Genomic DNA, 20,403 nt, shown 5'->3' with positions numbered 1-20,403 from the left:
CAAAATGCTGGCTTGCATCCATAGATGCTTCTCAAGCAAATCCCGGGACGTCATTCTCCCCTTGTACTCGGCCTTAGTGAGGCCGCAGCTGGAGTACTGCGTCCAGTTTTGGGCTCCACAATTCAAAAAGGATGTGGAGAACTTGAGAGAGTCCAGAGAAGAGCCACGCGCATGATCAGAGGTCAGGGTAGCAGACCCTACAATGACAGGCTGAGAGCCCTGGGGCTCTTTAGCCTGGAAAAGTGCAGGCTCAGGGGTGATCTGATGGCCACCTACAAGTTTATCAGGAGTGACCACCAGCATCTGGGGGAACGTTTGTTCACCAGAGCGCCCCAAGGGATGACGACTAGGTCGAATGGTCATAAACTACTACAAGACCGTTTCAGGCTGGACATAAGGAAGAATTTTACTGTCCGAGCCCCCAAGGTCTGGAACAGCCTGCCACCGGAGGTGGTTCAAGCGCCTGCATTGAACACCTTCAAGAGCAAACTGGATGCTTATCTTGCTGGGATCCTATGACCCCAGCTGACTTCCTGCCCTTCGGGCAGGGGGCTGGACTTGGTGATCTTCCGAGGTCCCTTCCAACCCTAATGTCTATGAAATCTATGAGATTCCATTGCCCCATTGCATCTTTAAGTGAATATCTGCCAAGGGTCGTAATGCTTTGCATAATGGATGTTTCTAATAAGTGGGAAAGAGCAATGTTGAATATAAATCTGTCTCACTTCATTGTTTTAGAATCCTGAACATCCTAACAAAGATTACATCATTAATTTTGAGATTCGATCCCTACGAGACAGTCGTGCATTGATTGAGGAGGTTGGGATTGAGGAGTCTTCCCAATTCATAGAAGATAATCCACATCCCAGACTTTGGTAAAATCCTTTTTCATTACCCTCTCTTCTGCTCCCACTGACTCCTTCTAGACACTTCTGGTCGTTCTAGAAACACAGGTCCTCAGCAGCTATAGATCAGTGTAAATTTATAGCCTTCAGAGTTTGGTACTATAGGTAGTTCAAAGAACAAAGTTGATTTTTTTTGTTTGTTTTAGAATTACCAATATTTAGCAGCAGCATGAAGAATTGCTGTGTAATTGCCTTGTGTCTGGAGGCTGAGTGGATTATTCTTGCTTCTGAGGGTGCTGCTCTCGGCATATAATTGGTAAATAAAGTACTTATTCTTGAAATGGGAGGCTTGTATTAAGTTGCTTCTGGAGTGTTTACTGTGAAATGATATTGGAAACCAGGTAAGTAACCTAGTCCTTGCTTGCCTGGCAAAGTTCATTTTTGGCATCATGGCAAAGGCATGGTTCTTAACCTTAATTTGGTACAGCCTTAAAATAAACTATTGATTGATGGATTCCCTGATATAAGAAGACAATTTACTGGTGAGAGAGCTGGTCAGGAAGGCACTAGTCTGTCTGAATTGAAGCATTCCAAAGGAATATATCAATTTTGGGGAAATGACTGACGGAAACCTGCTTAGTTTCCCTCTACCCTGCTTCTAGTTCATTGATAACCTGCTTGGCAGGGATCATGAGAACCAGGGTTCATGGGGCTTCCTGGCTTCTCAGCAGCTCACCTGGATGGCTGCTGCAAAGTCCGGTCTTGCATTGCTGTATCAACTTTCCAGAATTTTTTTTTAAGCTTGCCTAGTGGATTTCTCTGGAGTTGTCCAGGCCTTGCATGCTACTTAGCAGCCCTCCTGGCAAGGAATTTAAGAGCTGCAACTTTTCCAGACTCCCAGCTTTTCAGCAGCTGATCCACTGAGGTGCTTGGCTGCAGGGCTTACTAGGCATTTCCTAGTTAAGAGCCTTAGTTTTAGTCTTTTCTGCCCAGTGATAGTGCTAAAGCTTCTTTGCGTGTGGTTATTTAGCATGACAAGTGTTTAAATAATTGTTATGCTACTGGGATTGTTTGACAATCTGAGTTTTGCTTAAGTGAAGGCAGTTCCCAACATCTTCCTCACAGCAAACCTTCAGAATGAATCTTTAGGTGCTCTAGCACTGTTCCTTTACGCTACATCAAAAAGTTTACTGGTGCTTTTGAAAATCCTGAGTTTATAAATCTAACTTTCCGTATGTTTGTAGACCCACTGCTATATATTACAAGTCTTGAGAACTTTACATTAGTACAATATAATATACATACCTATAGGGAGCTCATCATTTTATTGTCACTGATAGCCATTATGGCAGTGTGAGCAGCATTGCACAGCTATTTTAGAGGTTAGCAGAGAAGGATAGTATGTTAATCGTTTATGAGGAGTGCTCAAGCCCTGCCCCATGGAGCCATGGGTCAATAACTTAGGTGTCAGGGAGCAAAGACAATTAACACTATCATCTGCCCCCCCCACACTGCCAAATTTCCACATCCTGGATCAAATCCAGTCCCAGGCAATTGCTATGTGGCCCGTGGACCGACCTGATACCACCCACTCAGCCCATTGGGTGAAAGGGTTGGGCACCACTGAGTTAGTGAAACAAAATAATTTGAATGAGTTGAAATTTGGCAAAATTCACACTTGTACCCTTGAAGTAAGAAGCATAGGCTATTTATAGAACTAATATCACAACCTCCCCTTTCTGAAAAATTGTACTGCTTACAGCAAAGTGGTCCAAGGCATTTCTCCTTTTCTGGTGGAGAGCATAATGCCCTCTACTGAATCACCACCTCCACTTACTGCAGCATCCGAGTGTTCCTGCGAGGTCTCAGTCAAGCACTGATCACTGTATCCATTTCATCTGTTGTTCTTTATCAGATATCTGTATTACAGTAGGAACCATGGGCCCCCATTTTGCTGCATCCTGTAGAAAAATATAAAAGAAAGTCCAAGTCTTTGCCTTGATGTTCAGTCTAACTTAAGTATAATGCACAGGAGAAGAATTCAAAGGCAAAAAAGCTGAGGAAGAGCATAAGTGGAGAGCTCAAAATAGGAAACAGTGGGATTTGAAGAAGCAACAAGCTGATTCTAGGGTGTGGATAGTTAGTTGTATGGGTAGCAAGAAAGAAGATGCTACCGAGACTGAGTAGAGGTAAAGCTTCAGTAAGGAAAGGCTTCACAAGGGAGAGGCTGGGCCCAGTTGTGTTGAGACTTTACGACAAGATGCTTGAACCTGATATGGAATAAGGAAAAGGGGAATACATTCAAGGGATTTAAGGAAGTGTGACATGGAAAAAGTTTGGAAAGATTATTAATTTAGCAGTGTTCTGATTTGACTGAAGGGAGGGCAGGTGAGAAGGACGGACTATTTTTTCATGTTTTGAGATGATCCTGATACAAACCGTGCTTTTGCAGAGGAGATGGGGTGACAAAATGAGGAAATGGAGACTTAGATACTCTTTAATTAAACGCAGACCCAGTTCTTAAAATAGAATTCTAAGATCCGGCCCATTGTACTGTATAAGAAATGAAGAAAGAAACACATCTGTGAACACAGGACTTATACAGAAAGCTATTTAGTGGCCCATGTCCCAAGGCTGACTGCATGAGTGCCATAGTAAATAACTTAATGAAAAATGTCATTGACAAGAAACTGTGGCATGTTGCCAGTCACTTTTAATAGTCCAGAGATTGGTACTACACGTATCTGTTTCCACAGTAATTTATGACTCTGTTTTGAAGCTGTTAAAACGATTTGTTTCAACATACCTGACACAGGCTGGTCCAAAGTGGATCTGAGAGTAGACTGAATTCTAACAAGTCAAAGGGGAATTTGGGGCCACTAAATTATTGGCTGGAACAGACTCACTTTAAAAGCTAAGATGTCTTGAAAGCAGTGAGCTTTTGTGTTGTGATTCAGTTTTAAACTTGTAAATAGGATAACTGAATGTTGAAAGTTTGAAGAATCTCTTTTTTCATGAAGGTATGTATCCATGTTACTGAACTAGCTGAGCTAGTTTGGGCCCTGTTTATTTCAGTATAAATCTGACTGTGTGTTTTGTCATGTCCCTGTAAAAGTTTTATGTAGTGGGATCACAAAATGCAGACCAAATCCTGGTGATCTTACTCTGTCAAAAACTGCTAGTTACTGAGAATTTTGATGTCTGTTCAACCACGATTTATACAGAACAAATTTAAAATTTGAAATGGTCAATTGTGTTTATGCAGCAGATTTGTTGCAGTTAAGATTAAGGTAATGCATGCACTGCTACAGCCTTCTGTAGATGGTAGATTCATTTTATTTTATAAGTAACCCTTCTGTGTTATTTGCTGCAAAGCCTAAAGCAGATGAGTTGATACTTTCAAAAATCTGACATGGCAAATATTAGATTGATATAGATCATCTTTGATGCATGTTTTGAGTTGACTAATGTCACTGGAATTTTGTCAAAAAGTTTTGAAACACTATATGGTGAGAATGCTTTAATTGCACTGTCTTTTATTCAATATGCTAAGTGTCTAGATCTTAGATTTATTTTTTAAATAAATTTTAGGTTCATCCAAATGACAGATTAACATAGGTTGCTCTTGAGGTAGGGATCTTCTGTTTATCTACAGGATGGAAGAGAGCGGTCTGCGCAGTGGCAGTGCAAACTTCTCTGTACTGCCTAGGTGGCAAACATCTAATGTGGAGAGAGTGGGATGGAAAGGATAATTTATTCTCCATAGCCCATTTAAGTGTGGGTCTTCAAACCCAGGTTGCCATCCAGGCTTCTAGTTGTAATCTGCATGTGAGGAGATGAATCTAACTGAAACTGGAGTGAGGGAGCTCCTTTAGAGCCATAAAGCCCCACACTTTCAGTCCCTGCCAATCCTGGTCAGTCTTGAACAGGTGAACTAGACGCTATTCCTAATCACTTGCCAAAAACTTAGGTTAGACAGCATACAAAATGTAATTGCAGTACGTGGGCTCTCAGGTTTGAGATTAAGTGTGAACTGTAGATGCGGATAGAGTTGCCCCTAACTTGTCTGGCTTTTCCTGACTCATTAAGTGGTTCCCAGTATCATGTTCTAATTAGCTGCATTTGTGAAAGATTTAATAGCTGTCAAATCTTTTTTTTTTTTCTTTTCCATACAGGCGTCTCCTGGCTGAAGCTGCTCTTCAAAAGTTAGATCTACCAACTGCTGAACAAGCATTTGTGCGCTGCAAAGACTATCAAGGAATTAAATTTGTTAAGTGCCTAGGCAATCTGCAGAGTGAATCAATGAAGCAAGCTGAAGTGGCAGCCTACTTTGGCAGATTTGAAGAAGCTGAAAGAATGTATTTGGATATGGACAGAAGGTAATTACTAGAAACAGTAATCCCAACAATAGGTCAAGGAAAATACCTGTTAAATAGAGGCACTTAAAAAGAAGTGGGGACATTTAAATAGTGAGCAGGTATTTATTCCTTTCACAATTTACAATTTATAGAATGCGAGAGCAATGTTGGAGAAAGAGAACTTTCCCTATCAGAAGGTAAAAGAATACTGGACAGACTCCCATTAGTTACCACTATGCTATAAAAACCATAAAACTGAAAGGAAATTATTTATAATTGAAAAATAGATCGATTTTTTTACTTAACAATTAGGCAGTGAAAGTGCTGCGTCTTCTAGAAGCAGAATGCAGTTGTTGACACCCTTTTAAGCCATAAAGCAGTGAAGCATGCTTTTTCAAGCAACAGCGATAGATGGTAGGAAGTAGCAGAGAGCAGCGGGTCTATTTATTTCCTGGCTTCTTCCAGATAGGTTGTTACCTACCTAGAAAGTGTTTTGGTAGCAGCTGGTGCACTCTGAGGGGTTGGAATTCTGGGTAGCCCTTTGTTCCTTGCCTTATTACTGTGAAGACTACAGAGCACCCAACAAAATAAGGCGTTGTCTAGTATATTTCCCTTTCTAATATAGCTTGAAAATTCCTTTTCAATATGTTCCTATTTATCTATCTCAGATATAATCAATTATTATTATCACTAAAACTTTGAGCCTCTAAGGCCCTTGACATGTTACACTTAAGATGCGATTAACAAAATCACATCTTAAGTAGTGACTTGGCTACATGATTATTTAGTTAATGGCATGATAAAACCAGGAATAAGTGACAAAGTTATTACCGGTGTTCCAGGTTTTCCATTTGCCAAGGAAAAACATGGATTTTCTCCTTTGAAGGAGAAAAACACAGGCTGGCAGAGTTCCTGCAAGGGGGTACCATGTGTAGTGCAGTTCTGTGCTGCTGTGCACACTCCTGGGGAGGGGTCGGGTACCAGAGGTGACGTGTTGGAGGGCACGGGGAGGTACATGCTCCCCCAGATTTCTATGCCTACAGTAGGGCACAGGGCTGCAGCCTGGGTGGACCAGCACCGGGTAAGGAGTCACCTCCTTATCCCAGTGGGTGGGATCCAGTGCAGGTGGCATGAGCCCCATGCTAGCACCACTGTCTTGGTGAGGTGCCCCTGCTCACCGCTGCAGTAGGGGAGGGGCACAAGCTGCCCCCCCACTGCGGTGGCAGGCAGGAGGTGCCTCACCTTGGTGGCCATGGCAGTGCAGCTGGTACCGGGCTCATGGTGGTGGTGGCAGCAATGAGTCTTGCTGCCCTGTTCTGTCGCCCCACGCTGGGTCCTGCCCAGTGGCCCGAAGAGGTGGCTCCTGCCTGCTGCTGGTCCAGCTAGGCTATAGCCCTATGCCCCTGGGAATAGAAATCTGGGGGAGCATGCATCTCCCAATGTTTCTCAATGTGATGGTGTCATCTGTGGTTGGGCATGCTGCCTGCTGGGGGGCAGACGCCAGGTCAGAGGCACCAGCGGGGGGGAAGGGAGCAGTGGGTTGGGAGTGAGGGGCATCGGCTGCCTCCATGGGGGTACAAGGCTGCTGTTGCTTTTGTTCCCCAGGGGCCTGGATTGGGGACATGTGGGGACCCTCAGGTCCAGAGGCGGCTCCTGCCGGAGCTCCCAGGCAGTCCCAACTCACCCCAAACCTGAGCTGTGGGGCCAAAGGCTGCCAGGCAGTCCCGCCACAGCAGATCCTTGCAGGTGCTGGTGGGAAGCGGGCTCTGGGTGACTGCAGGTTGGGGGGGGCATATCCACCCACAGCCCCCATCCAGGGCCCCAAGCAGCTGGGCTGGTGGTGCTGGGGTTTGGGGACGGTGGTGCTGGGCCATGGTGGGGGCTGTCTGGTATCCTGGGGCTTGGGGCAGGTTGGGACCACCTGGGGTCTGCTGAGCAAGTAAGCAGGGAAGTTTGGGCCCGGGCTGGAGCCGGAGCCGAAGCAGCTGTCTCCAGGCTGTCTGTGGCCGCCACTGCTAGGTTGAGGGCAGGATGAGCCCACTGCCGCTGGGGCTGTGCTCAGGTGGGGGGTGTGCCCCAGGCCTGGAGCAGCTCTGCAGACACTTGCTCAGCTTGGGCATCCTGCCAGGGTGTGGGGGGGTCCCCCCTCCCTGGGCTCCAGACCCCACTATTGGCAACCTTCCTCCCCAGGCTCCAAACCCCCCACACCTTCACAAATTCATCCCCCCTTCCCCATACCCACCCCTGAACCATACAAAGTACCTGCATAGTTTTGCATTATTTTGAGTTTTTCTGCGCGTAATTTTGACTTTTTATCTGTGTGATTAAAATCGCAATTAATTGTGACTAATTTTTTTAATCGTGTAATGAACTGTGATCAATTTTTTTTAAAGGTTTGACAGCCGTAATTAAAATATGCTGCTCTGGAGGCTGGGGCCACTCATCAGCTGATAAGTTTCCCAGTTACTGCAGCATAGTGAGCTCCTGCAGCTGGGAGCTGTGATCAGTTTATTAAACTCTCAGCCTCACAGATCCCAGCTGCCAGGGCTCCTAGCCACAGGAGCAAACCTTTTTAACATCTGTCAGTGTCCCTTAAGTGCTTCATTTCTCCATGCTGTTCATCTGCAGTGATTGTAGTTCTGAAGGCTTTTCTCAAAATATTGGTGGCTATTTTATGTTTTTTTACTGTTATCTACTATTTTCTGATCTATAGAGACCTTGCTATTGGATTACGGATCAAACTGGGAGATTGGTTTCGAGTACTGCAGCTTCTGAAAACAGGTTCAGGGGATGCAGATGATGCCCTTCTGGAACAAGCGCACAATGCTATCGGAGACTATTTTGCAGACAGGCAAAAATGGTATGGTTCTCTGAAGAAGAAAATAGAATGGTTGTTTCATAATTGAGATTGGCTAGATTCCCTCCTACCCCTAGTTGAGATTAGTGCAGAGTGGGGGAAAAGTCAAGAAGCTAGTCAGCCAGTGAGGAATAACTGAGCATGACCCAGAATGAGTAGATTTCATTAAGGCATGTATCCTACCGTTACCTACAGCTCTGTTGCAAGAGGGAAGGAAGGAATAATCCCAGCTGTGCCAGGAGTTGGGTCACTAAACAAATTCTGAAACTTCTTAAAAAAAAAAAATTAAGGAAATATCAAGGCAGATAGTTTTAAGATGGAGTTAAGCATAGTGAATGTTGTTAGTAAGAGGATGATGACGCTCTTAGCAAAACAAGAGAAAGAAATAAGATTGCCTTAATTCTGACATTGTTAGTTATCTTAAACCCAAACTCTTCAAATTAGGTATATGCAGATTTAAGGCCACCCAAACTACATTAACTTTACCTGTGTAAGGAACTTGGCCCCCAAAGACACTGAAGGCCATATTTTTGGGGGTGTAACTTTAAACATTTAAAAAAAAAATGCAGTGCCTAATTTTTCAGAAATGTTGAGCTGTTGCATTTTCAATTGACTTCAACTACAGTGCCGATCAGACCATAATTTTTAAAAGTGGAGTAGTCAGAATTGGTGATGCTCAAATAGAGCACATTTCTGGAAATGGTTGTAAATATATCAGTGGTTGCTTATGGTCCATGACAGATTGAGCAATACAATAATAATAGGGTTCTTGACGCTTACCCCTACACTAGCCAACAAATCTTATTAATACTGCTATTTAAGGACATTTTGAAACTAAAATTTTAGTGTGCTCTAGGGTAGCGTATTTTCCACAAGAAAGTGAATTTATATGAATCTGACAAAATATATATTTTAATTTGTTTAATGACAAAGTTATGTTTAGTTAGCACTTTATTAACGTCTGCAATTTTTATATTAGTAACTTTTTTTTCTTCTTAGGATAAATGCTGTTCAGTATTATGTACAAGGAAGAAACCAGGAACGTTTAGCTGAATGTTACTACATGTTAGAAGATTACCAAGGACTAGAAAATCTGGCTAACTCACTTCCAGAAAATAACAAGTTACTTCCTGTATGTATAAAAACTGGCTGTATCTTTAAGACTCTCTGGTCATGGCTCATTTGCATTAGTTTTTTGTTTTTGGTTTGTTTGGTTTTTTTTGCCGTAAATTTTTTCATGGCTGCTTTCACAGGTAGCAATGGCCATTGTCATCTTCTTGTGGCTCTGTGTCACATTGTCTCTACACCACAGCAAGAATGGTAATGTTAATGGAAATGAATGTTAGAATTATTCCAGAGGCTTGAAAGAGGGAGAGAGCCTGTCAGCATGATCTAATGTGATGTCTTAAGTAAGGGTTAAGAAAAATTGGTAGTTTGCTTATGTTTTCCAAAGTATTTGGAAAAGACAAATCATGTTACATTGAATTGATACATTACAATCTGCCTGACAACTGACTCCCCCGCCCAGCCCAGCCCCTGGCTTGTTTACTTTTCATTCCATCCAGGAAGAGCACACACCAACTGCTGCAGCTTCCTTAGCCTGACGAAGGGTTTTTGAACCCAAAAGCTTGCTTAATAACTATTCTCCAACCATTTGGGTTGGTCTAATAAAAGATATCAAATTCACCCAAGGAACCTTGTCTGCCTATGTTACATTGAATGGCATTTTAATATAACATGCTATTTCAGATCAACGCTCTCTTCCAACCGCGTCCTGGTTTGCTAAGTTCTCCAATATATGCACTAAATCCTAGGAAGAAGCATCTCAGTGCCTGTAATGCTAAGATTTTTACCTGTACCACTAATAAATCTGAGCCAATGTAGATCCAAGAAACAAGTTGTAAAAGCAAATATATTCCTTAAGGTTACTGTAGGGTTGTTGGTTGTAGCCATGTTGGTCTAAGGACATAGGCAGGCAAGGTTCTTTGGGAAAATGTGATATCTTTTATTAGACCAACTAAATTGGAAAAAAGTTCTTAGCAAGCTTTCAGGCACAGGGGAGACTCTACTGGTGTTACGTGTTTACCAAGGTAGAAAAGAAGCTAATTTACAACAAGCAGGTTTGTGAAAATGCAAGTGAGTTGAAGTTTGGAAGACTGTGGGTAGAGATACCCCGAACCTCGCTAACCTCATCACCAGAAGCAAACTTCCTATGACCCAAACCACATCAAATGGATCCAGACCATGCCAGGACAAGAAATGTAAAACCTGCCAATTGCATCTCCACCAGTCCCACAATAACTACAGCATACAACAGGACCATCACCATTCCTGAATTTTACACCTGTGGCTCCAGAAACGTAATATATCTCATCCAGTGCACCAAATGGTCTGATGGAAAATATGTAGGAGAAATCAAACAAAAACTGTGCACCAGAATAAATGCACACTGAAAATCCATCAAAGACAAAAATACCCAATTACCTATGGGTGCCCACTTCTCACAAGACAGTCACTCTCTCTCCAATCTCTCAGTTCTAATCTTCAAAGGGAACTTAAAAAAACTGCCTTTTGTAGACAGCCTATGAATTTCACTTCATAAATCTACTGGATACAAAAAATCATGGACTTAATATAGACATTGGATTTATGATGCATTAGAACCTGCCATCTGATACCGCAGATGACCTGCTTCCAGCTAACTGTTTGTATTCCTTCACACATTTCCCTCCCTTCCCCCGCTTCCCTCCTATGTCTACCCATTGTCTTCCAAACTTGCCTGCCTTAAGGTTACAGTAGCACATAGGCGATGCATACGGGGGACATGAGTGGTGGTGGGGGCACGGGGAGTGCTGGCCAATGCTCCCCCTGAGAAGCGCCAGTGGCATTTCCAGTTTGCCGCCGCTGCTTCCAGGGTCAGCGATCAACTACTGGGACACCTCCCCAGTCAACAATTGGCCTCTGGTGCCCCCCCCCCCGCAGAGCCAGGAGGCACCAGTCGGCGATACTGTAGCATTATAGAATCTGTAAAAAAGATTAATACAATGACAGAGATTGTAGTAGCATTCATTACTAAAATGGTGTCCTGCAAATCTGGAAAGAAATGGTAGCAGGATTCTGATATCTTTTGCAGGATATAGCTCATATGTTTGTGAGAGTGGGGATGTGTGACCAAGCTGTGTCTGCCTTTCTGAAATGTAATCGCTCAAAGGACGCAGTAGATACCTGTGTCCATCTCAATCAGGTAAGACAATGATGATAAAAGGTGGTATTGTATTGGGTTGGAGGATTAATAATGAGATTTTTCATGTTGGTCCACAGTTAGATTTCAGTCCGTTTTAATCATATAATGTGTATTCAGAATCCTTCTAAAACTCACACTCCAGTTTTTAAACCTATCACTAATTATTGGAGACTAGGAAGAAGCCATCCTAGAGGGTGTATTGTTTTACACCTGGCAGGCAAGGTTCTTGGCTTTTACTGGGTGTTTTGCCCTTCTCTGAAGTCACTGAGACAAAATACCAGAGTAGTTAGACCACAGAACTGCTTTAGTTGACAGTTTCACTGGTCCTCAATGATATCAGCTTATGTGACTCAGCAGGCAAGTGTGCGTTTTGGTATGACAACCCTTATTGAAATCTCAGGAGAGAAGCTGATGTGGGACCGGGAATGGTAACTCTAAAACTCTAAAAGTAGATTTAGAATAGCTGCAGTACAAAGTTTCTCCAACTCTTTATGTTTTTTATTTCTTTAGTGGATAAAGTTCTTCAAATTCACATTTTGCCTGGCCAGAATACCATTAGGTTGTAAAGTAATAGCTGCTGGGGTTAAGAAGCAATTGCACACACAAGTACTGTATTATCTCCTAACTACTGTTCTCCACAATTGGTTGGGTGCCTGCGGTGGAGGGTTTACACCATCTCTTATGTGACTGTTAGTACTAGGTGGCTGCTTGAGGAACAGTACTTAATAGCCACTTTTCTGATCCAGTATGCTTCCTTTAATCCTTTTTGGACACCACATGCTGTTAAAAGCAAGTAAAATGAAAATAAACTTCTTAGAACACTAAGCATATATGGGAGCAAATCACAAGCTGAATTCGGTCCTTGTACAACTTCCTTTATTGTTGATAAAGGTTTATAGTTTATAGTTGACAAAGAATTTGGGTATCACAATTTAGTAAAATTTGAATAAGGACCTCCAGGATTTGGTCAATTTTTATCCATAAAGAAGTGAAGCCAGACATAAACAAGTCATGCCATACCTCTAAGTGTATTTTCCTTATTAAAAAGAATACATCAAAAATCTGTAGAAAGTGTTTGGTTTATAGAAATAAGACAAATAGATTTGCTAATTTAGACTTAAAAGTTTTTCCATGATCCAGTTTAGTTCTGAATTGTTTTACTTCTGTTGGATACACTCTGAGCTGTTTCAGAGCTTTTCTGCAGAAGATTCAATTCTGGCAGTTACAAAAAAAATAATTTACTATAAGTTTTGCTTATTAAAATCACAACTTCTGTTTTCTTATAATACGATGGAATGCTTTGACTAAGAAGATTATTGTAGTTTATTGAGGATGTAACTAAAAACTTGTAAAAACGAATAACTGATTGCTCTTGTTTCCAGTGGAATAAAGCTGTTGAGCTGGCTAAAAATCACAGTATGAAAGAGATTGGATCACTTCTTGCTAGATATGCCTCTCATTTACTGGAAAAGAATAAAATCCTTGATGCCATAGAACTCTATCGTAAGGCCAATTATTTTTTCGATGCTGCCAAACTCATGTTCAAGGTATTCAAGGCTCCTCTTTAATTCTGAGTAATACAGGATAGTTAGCAATAGCATGTGTAGGTGTCAACAGTTAGTTTTATGTACTGCACTTTAAATTTTCCATTGTTAACTATTTTCAGGGAACAAACAGGTGTTTGAGGTGTATAAGACATGCTAATTATAAAACCATTACATCATTGTGTAGTGCAAGTCAGAGTTAGGTTTGAGGTATTCTTTACTTCCAGTCATGCTGTGCTGTTAAACTTCAGAAGTAGAGTAAGTTCAGTGGTGGTTACAGAGTATTTTAATATTATAAAAGCTTAGGCCTGCCTGTCTGTCTGTCACACTTTATTCGCAACTGAGTGGACAGAAGGAGGAGGGAGGTGGTGAGGCCAGCAGGGCATTCTTGATAGGTAGTTGGCTAGTCTCTATATATTTAAGTTTAGAAAATCCTGTTCTTATTTTTTTGAAATTACAAAGGCTACATTAATGTTTATATTGCCACAGCAAATGTTTAGATTGTATTATTTCTAAAGCCGTTTCTTTTACCGTGGTAAAAACACCAGATGTCATTTAGTGTGTAATTGTAAAAAAAAAAAAAAAAAAGAAATATTTTTATGGTCCTTATTTCTTTAAGATTGCAGATGAAGAAGCAAAGAAAAGGACTAAACCTTTGCGAGTTAAAAAGCTTTATGTATTAGCAGCTTTACTTGTAGAACAATACCATGAACAAGTGAAGAATGTACAAAGGGGAAAAGTGAAAGGAAAGAGTTCAGAGGTAAAGTATATCAAATACTTCCCAGCAGTTTTATAAATGCCTAATATGTATCATCCATCAGAGTAAACAAATGAAAGAATATAATATTATTTTAAAATAGTCTCTTATTTCTAACATGTTTTTATTTCTTCCTAAGATTTATAAAGGAGCATGCTGCTTAAAAACATTATTTAGAAATAGCTAAATTGTGTTTTTAACATTTATTTTTTTTAAATAGCCTTTGAATATTATGACGGGATTCTCACAGATGAATCCAGGGTTTTTTGTGCTTGGTATGAAGTGATTGGTAGGAATGATATACCAGTTTCAAAAGGGATTTATTACATAGATCAAGAAATACTGCCTATAACTCAGCTGGGTCAGGTAAGTTAGTGTGTGCAGTATGGGAACGCAACTAGAAAAAATAGTTCTCATATTCTTTATATTCCCATCTTCATATACACCAGTGGTTCTCAGCATTATTGGACTCAAGGGACCTCTTAGAAAATAATAGCTCTTAGCTTTTCCTCACTTTTTAAAGAAAAATAGAGCAATTCTTGTGTTGCAAAGAACTCAGAAAGACCACAACAGTTCGGAGTGTTTGTGACACTGTGGATTTAAACTAGGTTTCATGGGGGATGGTGATCAAAACTCTCTAGCAACAGAGCACATAGTCCAGAGAGGAACGGACTTGAAGAAGCAACTCAGCTCTGGGAAAGGGCCAGAGCTACAGGACTGCAACAAGTGATGCAACAGGGAAGTGACGAGGTCAAAACGCAAAATGCATCTGATACATGTATACAATAAACAAGATGAGCTGGAAGTTGCAGCCTGTGAAAAGAACTATGAACTCATTGGCATCACTGAGAGCTTGTTGGACAGGTCTTATGACTAGAATGTCAACGTTGAGGGTACAGTGTTTTGGAAGGACAGGTGGGAGAAAAGGTGGTGGTGTTGCCTTGTAGATCAAAAAACACATGCACTTGTTCCCTGGTTCAGAAGGAAAAAGACAGCAAAGCAGAATTCATCTGGGAGAAGATAAAAGGTGAAAGATATATAATGGTGGGGATTTATTATAGGCCAGCAAATGAGGAAGAGGAGTTGGATGAGGCACTCTTCAAGCAGGTGACAAATCTATCCAAGAGCTGTGATATGGTTTCATAGTAGCTAGGGTCAGGAGGGACCTGAACAGATCATCTAGGGACCTGAACAGATCATCTAGCCTGACCCCCTGCCACAGGCAGGAATGAATGCTGGGTTCACAAGACCCCAGACAGGTGATCATCCAACCTCCTCTTGAATTTGTCCAAGGTAGGGGCGAGGGACCACTTCCCTGGGAAGTTGGTTCCAGGTTTTGGCCACCCTAACTGTAAAATATTGCCTTCTGATCTCTAACCTAAACCTATTCTCCATCAGTTTATTATTATTATTCCTTGTCACCCCAGGTATTGCTGGGGAGAAAAGGGCTCTGCCTGTTTGCTGCTATTTGCTGGTACTGGTGGGAGACTTCAATTTTCCAGACATCTGCTGGAAAAACAATGTAGCCAAACATAAAATGTCAAGCTGGTTCCTGACTTGTGTGGAGGACAACTTTCTGTTCCAGAAAGTGGAGAATACAACCAGGGGAGATCACCTATCTTGGATCTTGTCCTGACCAACAGGGAAGAATTGGTGGAGGATGTGAAGGTGATGGGTAACATAGGATAAAGTGATCACAATACTACAGACTTCCAGATCCTGAGATGGGGAAAGAATGAGGTCAGCAAAATTAGGATGCTAGTTTTAAAAAAGGTGGATTTAATCTGATTTAAGGAGCTAATAGACATGGGATTGAAGGATGAAGCTGCATAGGAGGGCTGGGAGCTTCTAAGGGACACAGTATTGGAAGCCCAACAAGAAAGTGTCCTGACACAATGGAAGCACAAAAATGGCAAGAGACCAATGTGACTGAACAAGGCGCTGCTAAATTGCCTCGAATGCAAAAGGAAAGCATACAGGCGATGGAAAAATGGGAAGGTCAGCAAGGAAGCATACCAGGAAATAGCAAGAACCCGCAGGGACAAAATTGGGAAGGCAAAGACAAAGAAAGAGCTGCACCTGACAAAGGAGTTTAAGAACAACAAGGAGTTCTGTAAGTATATTAGCCAGCAAAGAAGGACCAAAGAAGCCAGGGAGAACAAGATACAGGGAAGGCAGAGCTACTTAACAGCTACTTTGCTTCAGTCTTCACAAAACAATTAAGCTGAAAAAATAGAAATTCTATTTTTAATAGAAATACTATTTATATACATAGCCATACTCCTACCAAAGATTATTTGGAGAAGAAAGGGGGCAAGCTGAGGCGATAACAAAACAGGTGGTCATAGAGCTTTTGTTGGGTCTGAATGAATTCAGGTCAGCAAGGCTGGATGAACTTCCGAGGTCCTAAAAGAACTGGCAGAGGAGATCTTGGAGCCCTTAGCAATGATCTTCATGAAGCTGTGGGAGACGGACCAGATACCAGATGACTGGAAAAAGTTCAGTGTTGTCTGTCTTTAAAAAAGGCAAAAAGGAGGACCTGGGGAACTAAAGAGTAGTTAGCCTCAGCTCAGTATCTGGGAAATTGCTGGAGCATATCCTGAAGAAAGCCATTCACAAGCAACTGGAGGAGGAATGGCTCATTGCAAGTAGCATGGATTTATGAAAAACGAATTGTGTCAAACAAACATTCTTCTTTGACATATTAACTACTTAGGTGGATGAAGGGAATGCCGTGGATATAGTGTATCTAGATTTCAGCAAGGCTTTTGACAGGGTCCTGCATGACCTTCTCATAAACAAATTGGAGAAATGTGGGCTAGATAAAACTACTATAAGGTGGATAGATAACTGGCTCAGTAGCTGCAAGCAAAGGGTAATTATTAAAGGGGTTAAATGTTAGAAGGGCAGGAGGTTTCAAGTGGAGTCCCACAGTGGTCTGGCCTAGGTCTGGTGCTGTTCAACATGTTTAATGATTTGGATGTTGGCATAGAAAGCTTCTTGAGCAAGTTTGCAGACAACATGAAACTAGAAAGCATTGCAAACATGTTGGAGGATGTGAGCACATTTCAGAAGGATCCTGACAGATTGGAAAGTTGGGCTAGAGCTAACAGGATGAAGTTTCAGTATGAACAAATGCAAGGTGCTATATCTTGGAAAGAATAATAAAAAACACAAATATAAAATGGGTGACACCTGGATGGATAGCTGTACTGTGGAAAAGGATTTGGGAAGCTTGGTAGACCAAACTCAATATGAGTCTAATGTGATGCAGCTGCACAAAAGATGAATGCTGTTTTGAGATGCATCAATAGAAGCATTAGGTGTAAGAAATGGGAGGTGGTAGTGTCTTTGTACTCAACAAGGTCTTACATGTGATGATTTTTTTAAGGCTACTTCAGCTTTAGCTGGATTGCTGGAGGAAGATGTTCTCTCTTCAGCTAATCGCTTCACAGATAATGCCTGGAGGGGAGCTGAGGCTTATCATTTTTTCCTACTTTCACAAAGACAGCTCTATGAAGGTTATGTAGATACAGCAATGAAAACAGGTAAGGTTTCTCTGCTGTATAGATGGTTAGAAAATTTAAACTATTCTGTAAGCCCCACAAATTACTCCTTATACTTGCTTTGTTTTCTTTTGGTTGGGCCTGATTCCTGTGATTTAGAAGAGGAGTTGGTAACATACAGTGCTTGGTCTGGATCTGGTCCACAGAGCCCAGGGCTGTGGGGAGTAGGGAGCAGGGTGTTTTGCCTGTGTTGTAGTCTGGCATCAGGGAGAAGCAGCTGTAGCAATGGCAGCCAGAAGTACTGCCTCCCCTCCCCACCCACTGACCCAAGCAAGTTACATCTGGCCTGCTGCTGTTGCTGCTGATTTAGAACTTGAAATAATGTAATTAACAGAGTATTGTAACAATCACCAAAATGAAGGGAAAAGATGTCAGTTTGAGCAACAAGTACCATATATTCTCACATATAGCTCACCCCTGTGTATTGTATGCACCTTGATTATGAATGGGAGGCTAAAGGGAAAAAAAGCATCTTTAATTGAGGTAACTGGCAGCAGCTAGGGAGCCAGGCCTGTTCCCAAACCTGCTGCCAGCCTGTGTGCTTGATGGGGCCCATGGAGCCACATGCTGGGTCTGAGCCTGCACGCTGGGTCTAGGGCTGCATGCTGGGTTCAGAGCAGGGTCAATCCCTATGTAGTGGATCTGCTGGAGGTAACATGATCCTGGACTCGGCACACCAGTCCAACCTGGCATGTGGTTCTGGAGTCAGTGTATAAGGTCAGACTTGGTGTGCTGGGTCTGGCCACAGGCCAGCTCCATGTCCTGGTGTGATCCAGTGTGCAGATGCATAAGGAGGCTTCTCTTCCCCTTTCCCCCAATGGAAATTTGGTCGGGGGGGGAAGAAGGAGAAACTGCCACAGTGGGAATTGCTGCTGCTACCAGTTACTTCAGTCAAAGATCTTTTTTTTTCTTTAGGCTTTATTCATAATCAAGGTGCATATAATATACATGGATATGCTATATGTGAGAATATATGGTATGTGTTACTCTTAGTGGTAACTGCCACAGCTCTGAGACATTGCAATTAAATACTACCACTGCTTACTCATGCTGCTGCCCCCACCCAGTTTCTGGACCCATGGGGATCCTTTTTCTCACATATATAATGTGCACCCTGATTTTTCCCAGGTGGTTTTGCAGGGAAAGATGAAGGTTTTATGTCAGAAAATACAGTAATTTTAAAGGGGAATTGCCAGTATTACCAAATATAGAGGTCTGAAATGGAACTTGTAACTAGCTATTTTATCAGATTAAATAATCCCCCTAAAGTGTGGACAAGCCTGTATCTGGAGCAGTTTCAAAAAGCAGAGCAGGAACTGTTGCTCCAGACTTTGCAGCAGCTGTTATGCTGTGCCAGTTATCTGGGAACCATGAATATGTAGCAAATTGGCTCCAGCCTTAACTCTGGACGAAGCAGGATTAAAGTTAAAGCTATTCAGCTACAGTTGCTTGGATCAGGGTTTGTGCACATTAACAGTTATAGCATAACAGCTTGTACGTGCTTCGGAGCAGCAGCAACTCCCCGTCTCCTTTTGAAACCATTCCAGATATAGGTCTGTCCATACCTGGTATTTGTAATGACTATGCACCTCTGTTGATTGAATATGGTGTGCCAGAAGCTCACAGCTGTGCTGCTCCTAGATCGGTACTGTACTAGAATCAGTAGGAGTCAGCTGGGCAGATGGTGCTCTCCACTTCTTTTTATGAAAGGCTAAGAATTAAAAGGTAGGGTACAGGGACACTTTTTCAGTTTTTAAACAAACACAAGTTGTTTCTTTAAAACAGGTCGAACTAGGCATGCTCTAGCATTTTCATAGCAGTGATGTGATGGGAAGAATATAATTTTTAAACAAAGTCTCCCTTTATATGTGTGCCTTTTTGAAGCAATATATTGTAGCTGTCTTGTTCTTTTCTTTTTGTAGCTCTTCACCTGCGAGATTATGAAGACATTATCCCTGCAGTTGAAATCTATTCCCTTCTGGCTCTGTGTGCATGTGGCAATAGAGCATTTGGTATTTGTTCAAAAGCCTTTGTTAAACTCGAGTCCTTAGAAACCCTTAGCCCAGAACAGAAGCAGCAGTATGAAGATCTTGCCCTGGAAATATTCACTAAGCACTGTCCTAAGCATAGCAAAAAATCGGATCTGGATGGCCTTTTAGAGAGGTAGGCTATTATTTCGTTTTTTGGTTAATGTTAAAATTTTTTGCTGAAATTGTTGACAGGAAACCAGCAGGGTCTCTGCACTGAATAAGCCCAGAGGGTTGTTATGCCTTTTACCCTGCCACTTAAATTTTTGGTGGGCCTAGAAGGGACTTTTCCTTGGGTATAGACCTATGGCCTGGTCCCACCCAGAGGGCAATAAACCAGTGATTACAAGACAGTTGGATATAAGATCAATGGAAATATATTATAACAAGCCCAGTCACTACCAGTACTAACAATAAAAACAAATAGGAATCATAAGGTAAAACAGTTTGTACAGTATTTACAAGTAACAGCCAAACACCACCATTAAATTACTGCCAGAAGGCGATCCAGAGCACTGAAGGCCTAGTGTGGAGGCTAAGATTGCTACTTCAGCCTCTAGTCACTCACTGAGGATTTCTCTGCCTTTTCCCAGATGGGTACTAAGCACCTCAGACTCAAGGGTAGATGATACTTTACCCTCACAACGAATGGCAGGTACACGGGCAGATGCATTCACATATGGCGGGAGTCATTCCACAGCTTAGTGACGTCCTGGGAGTTGGACCCTTCCCTCAGATCAAACAGTGCCGACTGTCAGATACACACACCACTTATCTTCTCACAAGCCCTTACAATCAATCTCAGTCAAGGGCTCACAAGACCACTTGCTCCCCAATCACATATGAACCCACATATGCAGGTGGGGACTGGGCTGGGCTGGGCTGCCCTCGAGGCAGGTGGTGGCGGCTCTGGGAGTGGGCTACGGAGGGGGAGGAAAGGGTATGCAGCCACCTCAAAATTCCCTGTAGCCTCCCCAACCCTCCCCCACAGCGCCTCTGCCCGCCCTGAACACAGCCTGACCCAGCCCCATCCCTCCTCCCCCCTGCCAGGAAGAGCTTGGCACTGCCCCAGCCTCAGCCCACAGCAGCAGCCCGCCTCAACCCATGTGCAGATCCGGGGGCACACGCCCTACCCCGCCATGCTGTCCCGGGGTGTGCACAGCAGTGGGACCCGCTCCCCTGCCGCACCGCCCCCCCCCCGCCCA

The 20,403-nt window shown here is 42.6% G+C and overlaps 1 protein-coding gene across 1 annotated transcript in view; it reads left to right on the top strand.

Moving 5' to 3' along the window:
- WDR35 (WD repeat domain 35) overlaps positions 1–20,403 on the top strand; it is a 70,384-nt gene that overhangs the window by 48,476 nt on the left and 1,505 nt on the right. The window contains exons 19-27 of the mRNA XM_025212297.1: positions 739–875; positions 5,021–5,224; positions 7,917–8,063; positions 9,060–9,192; positions 11,194–11,304; positions 12,687–12,851; positions 13,468–13,608; positions 16,997–17,153; positions 19,094–19,334. Of these exons, the coding sequence (XP_025068082.1) occupies positions 739–875; positions 5,021–5,224; positions 7,917–8,063; positions 9,060–9,192; positions 11,194–11,304; positions 12,687–12,851; positions 13,468–13,608; positions 16,997–17,153; positions 19,094–19,334 (1,436 nt within the window). The remainder of the gene's footprint in view (positions 1–738; positions 876–5,020; positions 5,225–7,916; positions 8,064–9,059; positions 9,193–11,193; positions 11,305–12,686; positions 12,852–13,467; positions 13,609–16,996; positions 17,154–19,093; positions 19,335–20,403) is intronic.

The sequence above is a fragment of the Alligator sinensis genome, unplaced genomic scaffold (assembly GCF_000455745.1).
Source record: "Alligator sinensis unplaced genomic scaffold, ASM45574v1 scaffold200_1, whole genome shotgun sequence".
NCBI lineage: Eukaryota > Metazoa > Chordata > Crocodylia > Alligatoridae > Alligator > Alligator sinensis.
Note: the sequence above shows the minus strand (reverse complement) of the source record. Positions and strands in the feature narration are given on the sequence as shown.